This window comes from Ochotona curzoniae, unplaced genomic scaffold, assembly GCF_017591425.1.
Source record: "Ochotona curzoniae isolate NIBS_2020 unplaced genomic scaffold, NIBS_Ocur_1.0 scaffold_4505, whole genome shotgun sequence".
Classification (NCBI taxonomy): Eukaryota; Metazoa; Chordata; class Mammalia; order Lagomorpha; family Ochotonidae; genus Ochotona; species Ochotona curzoniae.
Genome location: NW_024467118.1, coordinates 25,711,560 through 25,727,051, shown reverse-complemented (window position 1 = coordinate 25,727,051; position 15,492 = coordinate 25,711,560). Strand labels below are relative to the sequence as shown.

The 15,492-nt window shown below is 39.8% G+C and overlaps 1 protein-coding gene across 2 annotated transcripts in view; it reads left to right on the top strand.

The window, feature by feature from the left end:
• ATP8A1 (ATPase phospholipid transporting 8A1) overlaps positions 1–15,492 on the top strand; it is a 220,875-nt gene that overhangs the window by 194,305 nt on the left and 11,078 nt on the right. For both annotated transcript variants that reach the window (XM_040966355.1, XM_040966356.1), the window contains 2 exons: positions 12,344–12,432; positions 13,293–13,385. In XM_040966355.1, coding sequence (XP_040822289.1) covers positions 12,344–12,432; positions 13,293–13,385 — 182 coding nt within the window. The remainder of the gene's footprint in view (positions 1–12,343; positions 12,433–13,292; positions 13,386–15,492) is intronic.

The window sequence follows — 15,492 nt, the reverse complement described above, 5'->3', positions numbered from 1 at the left end:
AGCATTGAGATACTATGTTTTGTCTAACCATTAACATAACTTGTTAAAATCTTATTTCTTATAATAAAAAAATTCTTTTTTATTAATTCCGTCCTCATTTTTCTGTGGCTTTTAAGTTTTTAAATAGCACATTAAAGAAGATTAAAATAAAATGAAGCAACACACTTTCTGTTCTTCATTATTTCTACTATTCTTAGAATTATATTCCTAGAAAAATAATGTTTCAGAACCACACATTTCTAGCTCTCTTGATACCCTCTTAGAAGGACTGTTTTCTGTTGCATATTTGCTTCTCAGTATATATTGATAGTCAAATGTTCCTACTTGGGGGGGGGGCGGGAAAGAGCTTGCTTTTTTCACTGTCCCTTTGGCAGAGAGTGAAAAGACAAAGATCATTCATTGGCTCCTGTGACTATTCTGAATGTTGATTCTCAGTCCCACAGGGATCTCCCTGCTTTCAGCCCCTTACCATCAAATGTCCTTCAGGAAAAGACTCAGAAATGCTGTGGCCTAGAATCTAATTTGCATAGTTTCTAAGATTTGTGTGTGTTTGTTTGGAATTACCCAAGCCAAGGGTTGTCTTTGTTTCTGAGTAATCAAGAGCTGCTGGAAATAATTGCAAACATGTTGGGGTTTATCTGAAACACCCTTCTCCTTATTCTTTGAGTGTTCTGCCCTATCTTTTTATAGAGAAGACAATCATTCATCCTGTGTAAGAGCCCAGTGCAGTTTAATTCAGCTGAGATTTGTGCATCGTCTGTGTGACCAGACCTATGCTGGGTGTTAGTGGATCAAAAGTCTGAAAAAGGAAAGTCCATTTTGAGAAGTATGTGTTTCAGAGAGCAAAGGGATCCTTAGCATCTGAGATGCTAACCATTGTGATGTGGAGGCACAGGTGCTAACAGGGAGAGGAGCACTTAAGCCCAGGCCATTGTTGAGGAAGCTTTCTCCTCCTTGCCATTACCTGAGCTGTCCAGAAAGGCAAATGTGAGGACAAGATTCAGAGAGAACAACTTGAGCAAGAAGAAAGTTGGTATTGCTAAAACAGAAAATGTTGGAAGCTATAAATAGGCAAGCAAAGATGAGGTCACAAAGTTATCTGAATGTCACTATCACAGTTGCTTTTAGTTGTGGCAGATAACTTCTTTAAGGTTTATTTATTCATTTGAATGAGTTCCAGAGAAAGGGATGGGCCAGGCAGAAGCCAAGAGCCAAGAGTTTCTTCTGGATATCCTGTATGGGTGCAAGGATCCACTTGGACTATCCTCCACTGCTTTCCCAGGCTCATTAGCAGGGAGCAGGATGGGAAGTGGAGTGGCCAGGACTCAAACCAGCACCTATATGGAATAACAACATTGCTGGTGGTAGCCTTACCCACTGCACCAGCCCAGGCAAATAGTTTTTCTTTACAATACTCCAAAATATCCCAATGCTAGAGAATAAAGATTCGGGTCACAGGAAATAATCAATAAATGGCAGTTATAGGTGGTTAAGCCATGAAACATTATTTTGAGCTTTCAGCATATAACTGAACTTTGCAAGAAATGTTTTCAGCTCTCTTTGATGAGTGTTTATTATAATTCATAAATAGCTCACGATAGCTATTTATGAAGCATGCAAGTATTTGATGTCTAATCCATAATAGAATTTGAACTAAAACACAAGTTAAATCAATATAACATTGCAATTTGAATTGTTTTACATTTGCATAATTGGGGTTAATTGTGGACATGAATTAATTGTGGCATGAAGATCTCATTATTACAAAATGTCAGTCAAAGGATTGTTGGAAAATGCCAATATTTTAAAAATCAGATTTTGTTATTTTTATTACTAACACCATGGCCTATCATTAATAATATCCAGGAACACAAGAAAGCAGATTTTCATTTTTAGGTAGTTCATTAACCATTGTTTCTTCAAGAATCACAAAGTGACATGACTAAGCATATTTTTTAACTCCCCTTAGGTCAAATTAACTGTATTACAGATAAGTGATTTTTCTGAATTGGTTATTATATCTATGTGAAATATCATTTAACATATTTTTGTGTGCAAAGATTTATACAGATACCTACTGTGCACTAATTCAACCACCTTTCTAACATGTTTCGCTAACGGTTTCCCCATGTAAACCAATTCTTCATAAGAATCATCTCTTGCCTCAGTTGCAAAAATGATTAAACTTCCATTAAATTGCAAAGTGCATGTTGATTACTATTTAGAAAGAAAAAGAAATGTTTTCAGCTAACACAGGAGACATGAAAGATGTCTTGGCATCGGCATTCTTTTATAGGTTTCCTCACAGTGAGGGTATTGAGACAGATACCCAAGGCACACAACCACTAGAGAACTGCAGTGGAAGTTCACGTCTCTGAGCCAAACTTCATATGAGCTTGGAATTTGTCTCTGACTGAAGTGCAGGGCGACAAATTCTTCACTTAGTACTGGCCCAAAGATGCTTCTGTACTCTCAGGCTTCACCTCGTGGCCAAGGACCTAATGGATTCAGACAGATTAAACATGGGCCCTGGGAAAGGGTCAAACCACTTAGAGGCCTTTGCTACGTCACACCAGGGTATTTCACAGGCCTGGAGCACAAGGACTTTCTCAGAAATATTTTGAAGTTTAAAATCAAATAATGTCACTTTTCACTGCTGAAAGCAGAGTTAGTTTAGATGAGCTGGTGTGAAGTCCCCACACATCCATGATGCATTGCCAGGAAGGGACAACTAACATATCTTTTTTGCCATAAAAGTCTAAATGTTCAAGCTGTGGATTTCAGCAGGTTACAAAAGGGTATTTTTGTGTCTGGCATTCAGAGAATCAGATATTTTCAATCCTCTGAGATTGGATGGCTAAGAATGCCAAGATTAAAGACACCACCACCACTGGATTGGAGAAGATGGCACTGAAATTCATACACAGCAACACAAGTTGTATCTTTTCCAAATGAATAAATACCTGACACAGTATTAAAAAAATTAGGCAAAGGAGACAAAATTTGGAAAGGTCTAGGAAAAATTAAAATAAAGAGTGCCTGTGAACTTGAAGTTAAGCTTTGGACTTTTTTTTATTTTTGGATGGTGATGGTTTTGTGAAGAAAGCGCCTGCTTATGAGACCACAAGGATTAAATGCTACAGGAGGAACAGGAGATGCTGAATGATCTCTTGACGTGGAAAATGGCTTTCAAAACCAATAAGATGGGAGTCGTAGGTATTGGGGAATGGCCACAAGCCATACATATTGCTTAAAAATTCATGGAAAATTGAAGTAAAAGATAAGTTTGAGGGAGAAAAAAAATTGAAGCCCATACATGTTTTCATAATATGCATTTTCCATGGATTTTCTGAAGAATGGTTCTACCAGGAGGTTTTACTGGAATCATAGCCAGAAACAACTACTTGGATCCAATTTGGTCATTATGAGTCCAAATCCTAAGGAACGTATGGTAGGTTTGTGGTTTCCTCCAGCTTGTTAACTCCTTTGGAAAAGCTCTAAATCTTGAAAGACAAGCCAGCTCTCCTACATACACACACGCACACACACAACATGAAAGGGCCCATTGACAGCAGCAGCGAAGAGAAACCTTAGCCAGATACATGTGTGCTTAGGGGGAAGGAAACTAGAAAATTTGATTGAAGTCGAGAAATATTTTTAATGATTTGAACAAATAAACATATCATCTTCCAAATAGGATAGTTATTATTGAATTGTCAGCTCTTCCTACTAGTGAGAGGGTAGACATAGGGAGGAAAATATTTTTTAAACACATTTTCTCCTTATAACTGTCAGGTAGCCTAAGAAAATACTTTAAATAGAGCAAAAGCGATTGGAACGTGACTAAAAATGATGATGATATCATGTTTATTTTTACTTGTTTTGGTATCAGCAAAAGTTAGTGTTTTTGCGTTTGCAAACTATATTGATTAACTTCAAAGGCACAGTGATGGGAGAGCCAGAGAGTAGTTTTCTGTTTGCTAGTTTACTACTGCATCTGGAGCTTGCCATGCCAACACCAGGAGCCAGGAGATCCCTCCAAGTCTCCCATGTGGGTGGTAGGAATTCAAGCACATGAGCCATCTTGTGTTACTCCCTAGGTGCATTACCAAGAAGTTGGATCAGAAACCAAAAGTAGCCAAAACTCCCAACTAGGCACTCCCAAATGTGATATGCACATCCCATCTGCAACAACTTAGCCTCAGGCACTGAGTCTGAAAATGGCATTATTTTGTTTCTTTAAAAATAAAATTCAGGGCCTGGCATGATAGCGTAGTGGTTAAAGTCGTTGCCTTGCATGCCCGGGATCCCATATGGGTACCGGTTCTAATCTCGGCGGCCCCACTTCCCATCCAGCTCCCTGCTTGTGGCCTGGGAAAGCAGTCGAGGATGGCCCAAAGCTTTGGGACCCTGCACCCGTATGGGAGACCTGGAGTAGGTTCCTGGCTCCTGGCTTCAGATTGGCTCAGCTCCAGCCATTGCAGCCACTTGGGGAGTGAATCATCGGATGGAAGATCTTCCTCTGTGTCTCTCCTCCTCTCCGCTCTGTATATCTGCCTTTCCAATAAAAATAAATAAATCTTTGAAAAACAAATAAAATTCATAGTAAAAATGTGTTAATAATGTAACTTAGAACCATTGAATAAAACTTGGAAGAAGGAGCAAAAGCAAGAATATTATTAGTCGTTTCCTATCCTTAACTGTCTATTTTGACTCATCAGTTTATTTTTTTCAACTCATACTTGTCAGGGCCCTTTTCCAGTTGCCAGGGCTTCAGCCTTGGACAGCACAGAAAAATTGTAATCTTGTTCCCTTGAAAAGAGCCATAGAGCAGCTTGTGTGACAGCACGTGCTGGGGCAGGGCTGGAAAGCCAGGGAAGAAGCTGTGTGGGAATAGAGTGCGATAAGGACTCTTTTATGTGAGAAATGCTAGGGGCTTCTGGAAAGATGACCTTTGAGCAGAAACCCAGCAGTTCATGAGCAGGACCTGTAGCTTCCTGGAGAAAGAGAATTCCAGATAGGAAATTGGCAACCTTGGATACCCTGAAGAGGCCAGAATGTGGTAGAACAGGAGACGGGCCAGGAGCCAGGGTGAAAACACTTGTGCCTCCTCCAGGGCCCTACATAGTGGGCAGAGTCACAGAGGGACCTCTCTGTTGATTTGCCATGTGCCTGGTTCAAAATAGCATAGGGGCAACAGGATTCAAGGCAAGGGTCCTACACGGGAGGCTGGCTAGGGCTCTGGACGGGGTGACAGGATTCAGGCCAGGGTGGAGATTGTGAGGTAGAAACACTCTGGATTTGGGAGGTAGGACAGGACACATAGCCCTTGGAAGTGTGTTTTACTTAAATGGTTCTTCGTAGTAGAACATAGCTAGCATTATGGAGTGTTTTCACCATTTTTATTTTTAAGTATATGATTCTGTGGCATTCATTGCAATCTCAGTGTTGTGTGATCATCACCACTGTCCATTTCCAGGACTTCATCTTCCCCAAATGAAATCTACATACATTAATTTCTGTCCTTTTACTACCATGTCACCACTACCCCCAGCCTCTGGCTACTGCCATTCTACTTTGTCTCTGAACTTGGCTGTTTTAGCTGCTATGCTCAAGTAGCGTACAACGTGTATCCTTTTGTGTCCAGCTCCTTTCCCCCTAGCACATCTCTGTTGCAGCATATTTCAACATTTTCTTCCATTTTAAGGCTGAATAGTGTTCCATTATTTGAATATGCCAAATTGTACCTACCTATCTGACCGGTGATACTGCTTCCTCATTCTAGTTGTTGAGGATAGCACTGCTAGGAACATTAGTGTTTTGAAGTTTTCAAGTAGGACAGGTAAGATTGGCCAATAGATTCAGTGTACAGTTTGAGAAAAAGGAAGGAGAAGAGGATGACCCCTGTATTTTCTTGCTAGAGCAGCTAGTGAAGGATTCATGCCATGTAACACTGAAAAAAAAATCTTCATTAATGCTGGTATGAAAACTCCCTTCTTCCCCATTCCTCAAAACAAAAACAAAGCCAAAAAAGCAAATATATTACTTTTAGGCCTCATACTTCCTTTGGTCCCCTGTAATATTGCTATTGATTGGAGGGAGGGGAGAGATAATTTAGCATATTTTGCTTTTTATGCATATGACTCCACTTTTGTTAGCAGAAAAAATAAACATGTTTTGGAAAAATACGCCTAGAGACTTGGACTAGTCTCTTCTCTCTTCTCTCCAAAACACATAAATATCTAGCATTAACTCTGCCAGAACATAAGAACTTGAAGCAAACTGTAAGCAACACAGCTCATGGAGTCCCAGGGCTCTCGTGGTTTTGACTTAATCTCTCCAAAAGCTAGGTTGTAAGAGGTATTTATCCAACAATTATTTATTGAGCATCTGCTCAGCAGTTAAGCACACAAGTTGTGAAAATTCATCAAAATATATCTCTTCCTCTTACAGAGGTTGTAGTCTAACAGGAGGGCAGAAGAGCAATTAGAAAATGGGTGACAAGTACCAAACTAATGGAAGCCCAAAGTAGGTCCAGTCAATCCTATCCAAGGAAACCAGTAATTGCCTTTCAGGAATGGAAACCACACACATAGCTCAAGATTGCAAGCTGGCTTGAGACATGATATTGGAGAAGCACTCGGAAGTCAGGGAAGATCTTGAGTTCATTTTATAGATTTTCTATCGTCAAAGCGATGTGAAACTATTGACAGCACTTGACCCAGGAAGTGCTCAAATTTGCTCTGCATTGTGAAAATGTCCTTTTGACCGCTTGATGAGTAGCTAGAAGCACAGCAGTTGGGAAGTCAGTGAAACCAACAAGGAGCCCATCACAGGAAAATATACAAGACTAAGATGATAACAGCATGATTGGCAAGAAGTAGCTAGGTACAAACAGTCCAAAACCCTGTGGAATTTGTGGTGTGGTGGATGTGGTATAAAGAGACAATTCAAGAGTATGGCAAGGGGGCTTGTACAAGAACAGAACAAATCTTGGAGTAAGGCAGTTTCTGTCCAGTTTGAGTTGCATTGGATGTGAGGTGTGTGAGCCACACTGTTTGCCTGCTGGATATTCTGTTTTTACTACATGAAATTTGGTCTTGAAAAAGTTATTTGAAATGCATATTTTGAAAAATTTGCACATGAATTTTAACAGTTTTTGCACCAAAGTGTGTACTTTTCAAGTGCTGTTGTAGAAGCAAAAGACCTTAGCCAAAGCAGGGATTTCTAGCTGATTTTTCTATGAGTGATGTAGGGATTTCTACAAGAGCCCAGGCTTCTGAGAAAATGCCAGCTTTCCCTTTATTCAGGGCTCTTCAGAAGATCAGTTCCCCAACACCATACTCTGTGAACAGCATCTTTAGCAGTTAAGAAAAAAAGTTGTACAGTACCTTGCATGGTGGCCTAGTGGCTAAGCCCTCACTTTGCATTCGCTGGGATCCCATATGGACACCCGTTCATGCTCCGGCTGCTCTGCTTCCCATCCAGCTCCCTATTTGTAACCTGGAAAGGTAGCCGAGGATGACCCAAAGCCTTGGTATCCTGTGTGCACGTGGGAGTACTTTGCTTCAAGCCTCAGATCAGCTCAGCTCTGGCCGTTGTGGCCACTTGGGGAGTGAATCAGAGGATGAAAAATTTTTCCTTATGTAGCACTTTTTCTCTATCTGGCTTTCCAATAAAAATTAATAATTTTTTTTAGAGAAAGAATATTTTGCCATATGGATATGCCTTTACTTAGCCAGCTACTTTGCATCCTCTTAGCTTTGGCTGATGTTTTGTTGGTGTAAATAACCTACAGTGAATATTTGCTTTCTGCAAAATTAGTTCCATGAGATGTTAGTAAGCATTATTCCAAGGAGGAAGGGGAATGTGATGATAGATACGTTTGGTAAACCTAGGGTTTAAAAAAACAATTCAGGAAGCCAGTATTAGGGCAGCAGATTAAGGCTGCCCCTTGCAATGCCTTTATCCCAGAGTGCCCATTTCAATCCTGGCTGTTCTGCTTTTGATCCAGCTCCCTACTAATGTATCTTTGAAGGCAGTGAATGATAGCCCAACTGCTTCAGCCCCTGCTCCCAATATGGAATACTCTGCTTGAACTCCTGGCTCCTGGCTCCAGCTATTGGGAAAGTGACCCAACAGACTGAAGATCTACCTCTGTCTGTCTCCATCACCCTTTATGGATCTCTACACCTTGGTTCTGGAAGCCTTGACTACATTTCTCCATGCTACATTTCTCTAAAAGGGAGCTGCTGAGGTTTACACCTTAGCCAAACCTCAGGCCAGACTCTGTTTTGGGGAGCTCAGGACTACCAAACATCTTCTTGAGATGCTAACCTATAACCAAAGACCACATGTGACTTTACCACGTAGTTCTGAAGTTGAAGGATCAAATGAACAGAAATTAATGTCTTGCTTCCACAGTGAGCTTGCCAAGGACTTTTCAGGAAGGCCAACGGATTGCTGATTGGAATATGAGTTGTGACAAGTTCCTGTTCCACCAGGCCCCCCTGCAGCTGTGACAGTGAAGGTTTTACATTGCTCTGATGTAGTAGTGTTTCTGTAACTGCAGGGAGGTCCTGCATATCTCTGTGTTCTTGACTGCTTGCCGTTGCATTTTGAAATTCCACCCCAGATCTTTGGCCTGTCTTTTGGGCTCTCAGCCATTCCTGTGAAGATAAATGACTGTAGTTATGATTGGATATCAGCAGAATTCCATGTATTGATTTCACTCATCCTCCCAATTTCTCATTTAATTTTTTTGGTAGTATTCCTTTAAGACATGTGGAAATTCTTCATAGTTGTGAGCTCTCTCTGTTTCTTTTTGTAGTTTTTTCACTGTTTTTAAACTTTTAAAAAGCTTCCGTAAACTTTATCCAGATTTAACAAATAATTGCTTCTTGGGCTTTCCTTTGTTGTTATTGCCGCTAATGACTTTTGAAATTTAATTTCTCTTCCTTCAATCTCCTACCAAAAAATAACCCAGAAAGTTTTGTAGTACTGTTTTTGAATGATTTTCCCTTACCTAAATTAATGTGTTATTCCTATGCAGTTGATAATAATTCCTATGAGAAAAATGTATGCGCATTTCCTAAATTAGCAAATTGAGATGAATAGCACTTTATTAGTTATCAGTTACTTCAGAATTGCATTTAAAAATACTGGATGAGACCAGCATGCATTGCAATATTATTGTGATATAGATCATGAAATGTATGAACCAATTAACAATTAATTTGAGATAGGAGTATGTCCTTTCTTGAGGTTCATGGGAGAAAAGTGGAAAGAACAAGAAAGAATTTTTCACAATCAGTGTTGAGAAAAAAATAGCAGCCACTTTATAAATGTTATCAGGTGTGCAATGCTTGCAATCTGTGTCCCAGCCAAGACAGCAGACAGAGGAGTCACTTCGGTGGAGTTTGACAGCTGGGAAGGGCAGAACAGGCATTTCCAGGGCCCTTTATCACCAGACTGCCTGCTGTTGGAGTGCCCGGATCTTAGGTTTCGCCAAGGAACCTTCTTTTTCAGAAGCTGTCTGCAGATTACAACTTTCCTTTGTAGTATAAAAGTGCTACAAGAGTTCAACTTAAGATCCACATCACCAGTTATTTGTAGGCAGGTGGCATCTTGATTTCTGTCTCCTACAAGATTGAACCTGGGCACAGTGGAGGTAAGCAAGAGTTCCTCTGGTCTGGGAATGTAGCACTAACGGATACCCCCACTGTGGGTCAAAAGGCACTCCTTTCTTTGCAGGTCCCTTGGCTTGGCCAGATGCACACCGGCTCGTATTTTCTCAAACATTCTTTCCCTGCAAGGTTCACACGGAAATTGCGGAACAATTCCTTTACCACAAGTTGCACTTTCAGGCCATGGTGGTTTATTTCCGAAGCCCTCGTGGTCCAATTCCGAGCCAACACAGCCTTGCAGAGACAAGCGGTTGCTTGTTCGCCACGCAGGACTGTGCCTGCTAGTTTACCAGCTTTGCAGTTCCCTAGGCTGATCCCTCTCAAGTCGCCCCAGAGCCACTTTTGTGGCAGATTCCATTGGGTTTCACAGGGCCTCCTTGAGGAGGGGCAGTGAGAGCCAATCTCCTTAAGCTAAGAGCAATTTGCAAAGGGCTCAGGGTGGGAGCCCAGCCCAACCCTGCACAGGCGGCCCCTGTGACCACCATTGTCTGCGGGTGGTTCTCCTTTTCCCAGCTGACCTGCCTGCAAGTGCAGAGATGTGAAAAGTTAGAGACAAAACTGGTTTCTGCGGAGGAGGCCAGCTTACTTGTGCAGAAAGGAAGGAAATACCTCTATGGGATTTTATTTCTTCTCCCCCCCACTTCATCCAAAACATACAAAGAGACTCTGTCTGTAATGTGAATGTCGACTTTAAATCTTTTAGGTTTGGATTAACTCTGCAAAAGAAAAAAAAAAATCTGACAGGCTTTCAGATATGATGCAGAAAAAAACTTTTTTCCCCTCAATTCATGTTGTTCATTTGTAAAGCCAAAGGCTGGGGCACTGAATAGTGGGCAGCCACTTGCTGCCTCATTCATCGTTAGCATCACAATGGTCAGAATTAGCAGCCTCCCGTCTCTCCACCACTTTTGCCTTTTCCACTGGGGACATTTAATACAAGGTGGTGAGGGCGAGAATAAATCTTTCTTCTCTGGCCGCCCAAATTAAACTGTATGAAAATTAAGCTAAATCAACATGGTATTTTCAGTTTTGTGCTTTATTTTACCTTCTCTACCAAGAAAGGGGGGAAAGTGTGTTTTATTTTTCTATTACCTTATTAGAAAACTCCCTTCACTGGAAACAAAACCCCACTGCCTTGACAGGCATTCGCAGTTACGCAGTTGGTGTTGGTTTTCGCTATTGAGGATGTCAGCGAACATGTGGAGGATCATGTTTTGCTTATTAAATAAAGTGACTTTTATGTGAATATTTTTTTTGTCGTCTTGGTGTCTAAAATATGGGTGCTAATTTCATGGAAGCAACGTAGCAAAAATTGCTGGGTTTTTGGTTTTGTTTTTTTGTTTTTTGTTTTTTTGCAGCAGCAGCAGCATGTTTGATTTCAAATGTAGTCAGAACTCTTCAATTTTAGGTAGCTAACAAGCTTAGCATCTTTGAACGGACATTTGTGTGTCAGGACATCTGTGTTGCTGTAGGAAACTCCCGTAAGCAGTTCCTGGTGCTCACTGGAGAGTCCGTGAAGAGGTTGTCTGAACTATTGTTTAAAATTAGTACCGTTTGTATTTGATTGATTGATTAGGACTGGTTTTGTGTAGTTGTGAAAGTGCCTAGAAAAGTTGAACGCTACATCATTTTTAATTCTGAAATGTTGTCTGGTTTAAAAACATATCTTCCTGTGTGATGTATAGTTGGATGCAAATGTGGATGTGTTCTCAGACTGTTCTTTACTGGAGTTACAATAACACATTTATGGATTTAGACACTGTAAATTTACTGTTTAACAAATGAACTAAAAAAAGTGAAGCAAATATTTCTTTCCATTTTATTTTATAGTGTAGTTCTTTTTAAGCTGTTGAGCTATCTAATCAGATTTCACAACTTTTTGCTATAATCACAACCAACTAATAAAATTTATTACTTTTTAAATTATAAGGTCATTTTATTTACAACCTATAAGACTCTGGTACAGCTCTTTGGGATTTAATACAAAGGAATTAGTAAAGTTAGTGTTAATATACTTTTATTTGGGTTAAATAATGTATATTTGGTTTGACTTTAACAATAGCAGGCATACATTGATACATATCATGTAAATGAATAAAAATTAAGATTCCACCCTCATAATATGAGCCCCAAATAATTGAATCGTGCTTTTATAAATATTTTAATTTGTTTATGCTATATTCATGGTTCATATGGATGGTTTTTAATATCCTATAATTTTACAAAAGTAAATATTTTTCACTTGCCAGAAATAGTAAATTTAGTTCCCTACCTTGTATTTTATATTTTATCATATTATAGAGAAATTTAATCCAAAGTATATTTTTAGCTTGTTCAAAAAGATTGATTGTGATTTTTCCAAGTTGTAAAAGAAAGTTGAGATTTATTACTCTGTTTGACCACAGTTATAAAAATTCATAAAAGAAGATGAAAAAATTTGGAACATGAGGAAATTTTGTTATCATGCATGCTTGAGGGGAAAAAAGATTTATGAAGTGTATATTTTAGCACATTTGGCTAATTTCACAAGTTTGACCCAGATATATTATATGTTCTGATGCAGAATTATATTGTTAAAATTATTTTAAAATCACCTGAAAACAACATGAATGATGCATTTCTGAGTTTCTAAAGGCCCTTTGTGCTGATTGTTGCAGGCAGCCATGTTGTTCAGCTCTGGAGTCTTTTGGACGGGTTTGTTGTTCATCCCTGTGGCAGCCTTGCTTCTTGATGTGGCGTACAAGGTGTAAGTATGCATGCGGCTCTTCGCCAGGAGCCATAGGTGCAAGTAAATCCGAGGTTTCACTCCTTTAATGCCAAATCAAGCACAGGGAGTTGGCAAAATTGGTACTTAGAAATATTATTTATGTGTTTCATTTTTTCGAACTGAAAGATGAGTTTATTTCTAGGCAAGTAAAACTTTCAATCCATTCATAGTTTTTCAAAATGTCTTTTTCATGAGCTTTTTAAAGATGTTTCCTATTTAACAATGGTATGTATTGCTGAATTGTACACAAAGAAGAAGGGAATGATTCAGAAATCTGAAAACTAAATTATTGTTGAAGAGAATTAAAGCAAGAAGTTTCAATATTACCAAGAACTGTATTCTCTGCATGGGAGGAAAAAACACACTAAGAAGTACAAGTATTTTTTAGAAATAATCCTGAAAAACCCATAATGAGTAGAAGGAAAAAAAAATCTGCCATACCCCAATACACCTTTTCAATAGTTGCAAGATGTAGTTGTTTGATTGCCTGCTTCTAGATACATATAAAATAGAAAACGAAAGAGGTGAAAACTGTACTTATTTTTTTAAGGATTTTTTTGTAAGTTTTGGGATGCTATCTCTTCCCACCAAAAAAAAAAAAAAGGTATAATTACAGTTCATTCTATTATGTTTACTTGGTGACTGTGAAATTTAAATCTAAACCATTAACTTTAAATAAGATTATTGCTCCTGTCGTAGTGGTGTTCAAAATCCCTGTCATGTTTTAGTTTCTGTTGGAAAGCGCTTGGACCCTACTCGTTGTTGTGCTGAACAGCGTGATAATAAACCAGGCGTCCACACAAGCATTTCCGTGCAAGCCTTTTTTCTATTTCTTGCAGCATCAAGAGGACCGCTTTTAAAACATTAGTAGATGAAGTGCAGGAACTGGAGGCAAAATCTGAAGACCCAGGAGCCGTTGTGCTTGGGAAAAGGTAAGATACAATAAATTTGCTTTTTTCCGAGTAAACTTGAAGTTATCTCTTACTGGTTTGTGGAAATACACAGCGACATTGGTGTTCATTAGCTGGCATGGAGCCGGCAGTGTTGTTGACAGATTTTGGAACTGAGATTCCTGAACTCCGATCAGGTCTATCACTAAGGTATCTATAGCCTCAGCCCGTGGCTGATGCTCAATCAATAAAATGGAGTGATAATGCCTACCCCAGAGTACATTGTAAGAATAAAATATCATAAAACACAGAGCGTGTTGCAGACCCAGCTTAAAACAGTGATACCTCATCAAAATCTGTTTGCCATAGGGCAGACTGCCCTGTGTTTGTAGTTGTGATTTTTGCATGTTATTGGGAACTGATATAAATGCATATCATTGATCAAGTTCGCTTCTTCCCTGTTACCCTCCCTCCCCCAACCCAAAGGAAAGCAGTCAGAAGACTAATCAAATTCAATGCATTCATGAAACCTTCTAAAAATTTGAAATATTTGAAAATAGTCTGCAATTTTAAAAAGTATCAATATAAAGACAAGGAGTTGTTCTATTTTTTTCTCTTTCATCAGTCTAAAGGGATCCAAAGATTTGTCTAAAATATAGGAAATATTTTCCCTGTGCATATGTCACCTTAATCCTGATCGACTGGAGTAGGTGTCAGACTGGGAACTCAAGCTCAGACCTTAACCTCTTGCTCCCTGGTTAGGCCAGGCCGGGTCCTCGCACACAACATGTGCCTCCTTGTAGAAGGGGCAGCAATGAAAAGCACTTCACCTGCATTTCACACGTCCTGTCTCATTGAGTCCCTCCAATAGCCCTGTGCAGATGGAACATCACTGTTTTTTTTTTTTCCTACATGAGGGTAGTAGGACTTAGAGAGGAAGGAAGGGGCCCATGGGCCATGGAAGGCCTGTGAAAGCATTGGGTCTGGCCCTACCCAGGCAACCCCAGGTAGTATTCAGGATTCAGTACATCTATAGCAGGCTAATGTTTAAGTTGATATTGTTGTGTGACCTACAAATGATATCATAAACATTCAAAGGCCTTTAACAGAAAAACAATCCCCATCCTTGACTTGAGACACTAAATTCCCAAGAATAGGAGTCATAAACTTGGCCCTGAGCCCACGCCTGCTGATAGAGCTTCTGCTCTGAACAATCTACTCCTCCGTCTCCTTCGGCTGCTTTGTCAAGAATGTGCTAGTGCAGCACCACCTCTAGCCACAAAGTATTGAAACCTCTGAATTAATGTTTCTGTGTATACAATGGGAATGATCATGCCTGCTTTTGGGGTGGCTGGCATTCTATTCTCTCTGTCTTCCCCTTCATTAAAATACAGGGGACCAGTGTTGTGACATAAAGAGTTTAGCTGTCAGTTGAGAGGCCAGCATCTCATATTGTGCTGGTGGGGTCCTAACTCTTCTACTTCCAAAGCAGCTCCATGATAACTCACCTAGGAGAGCAACAGATGATGGCCTTAGTACCTGGGTCCCTGCCACCCATGTAGAAAACCCAGATGCAGCTCCTGGCTCCTGGCTTTGGTGTGACCCAACCTAGCCATTGTCATTTATGGGAAGTAAACTAGTACATAGAAGATCAGTCTCTCTCTTTTTCTTCCCTCGTTCTCTCTGTCATTTTGCTTCTCAAGTAAATAAGTAGGTAAGTAAGTAAGATCTCAGCTCCAAGAGCCTGTTCATGTTTTCTCTTTGTTTTTCTTTCCTGGCAAAAAAATTTCAGCTCATAAAATAGTGAAAAAGCCCTTTATCAACACATATTAGAGAAAGGCCACTGACAATACTACTACTTTTCTTCAAGGAACTATATCCTATTTGCAATAAAATATTACAATCAGCCCCTCCCTGGGATTCTTGCTTGCCTGGTTTGTAGTAACTTCAGCTATCATAACCAGGCCACATTTCAATGTGAGCACCCTTGGCCGTGAACATGGTGCAGGCTGTGATGCTTGTAGCTTCTTCCATAAAATAAAATTGGTCCAAGAGTCAGAAAGGGGAGGGAGGAAGTGGATTCTGCCCTCAATGACTCCCAAGTTCTCTGTAGAAAAATGTATCAGATAAAGTTCCTATTGCTGCCTAA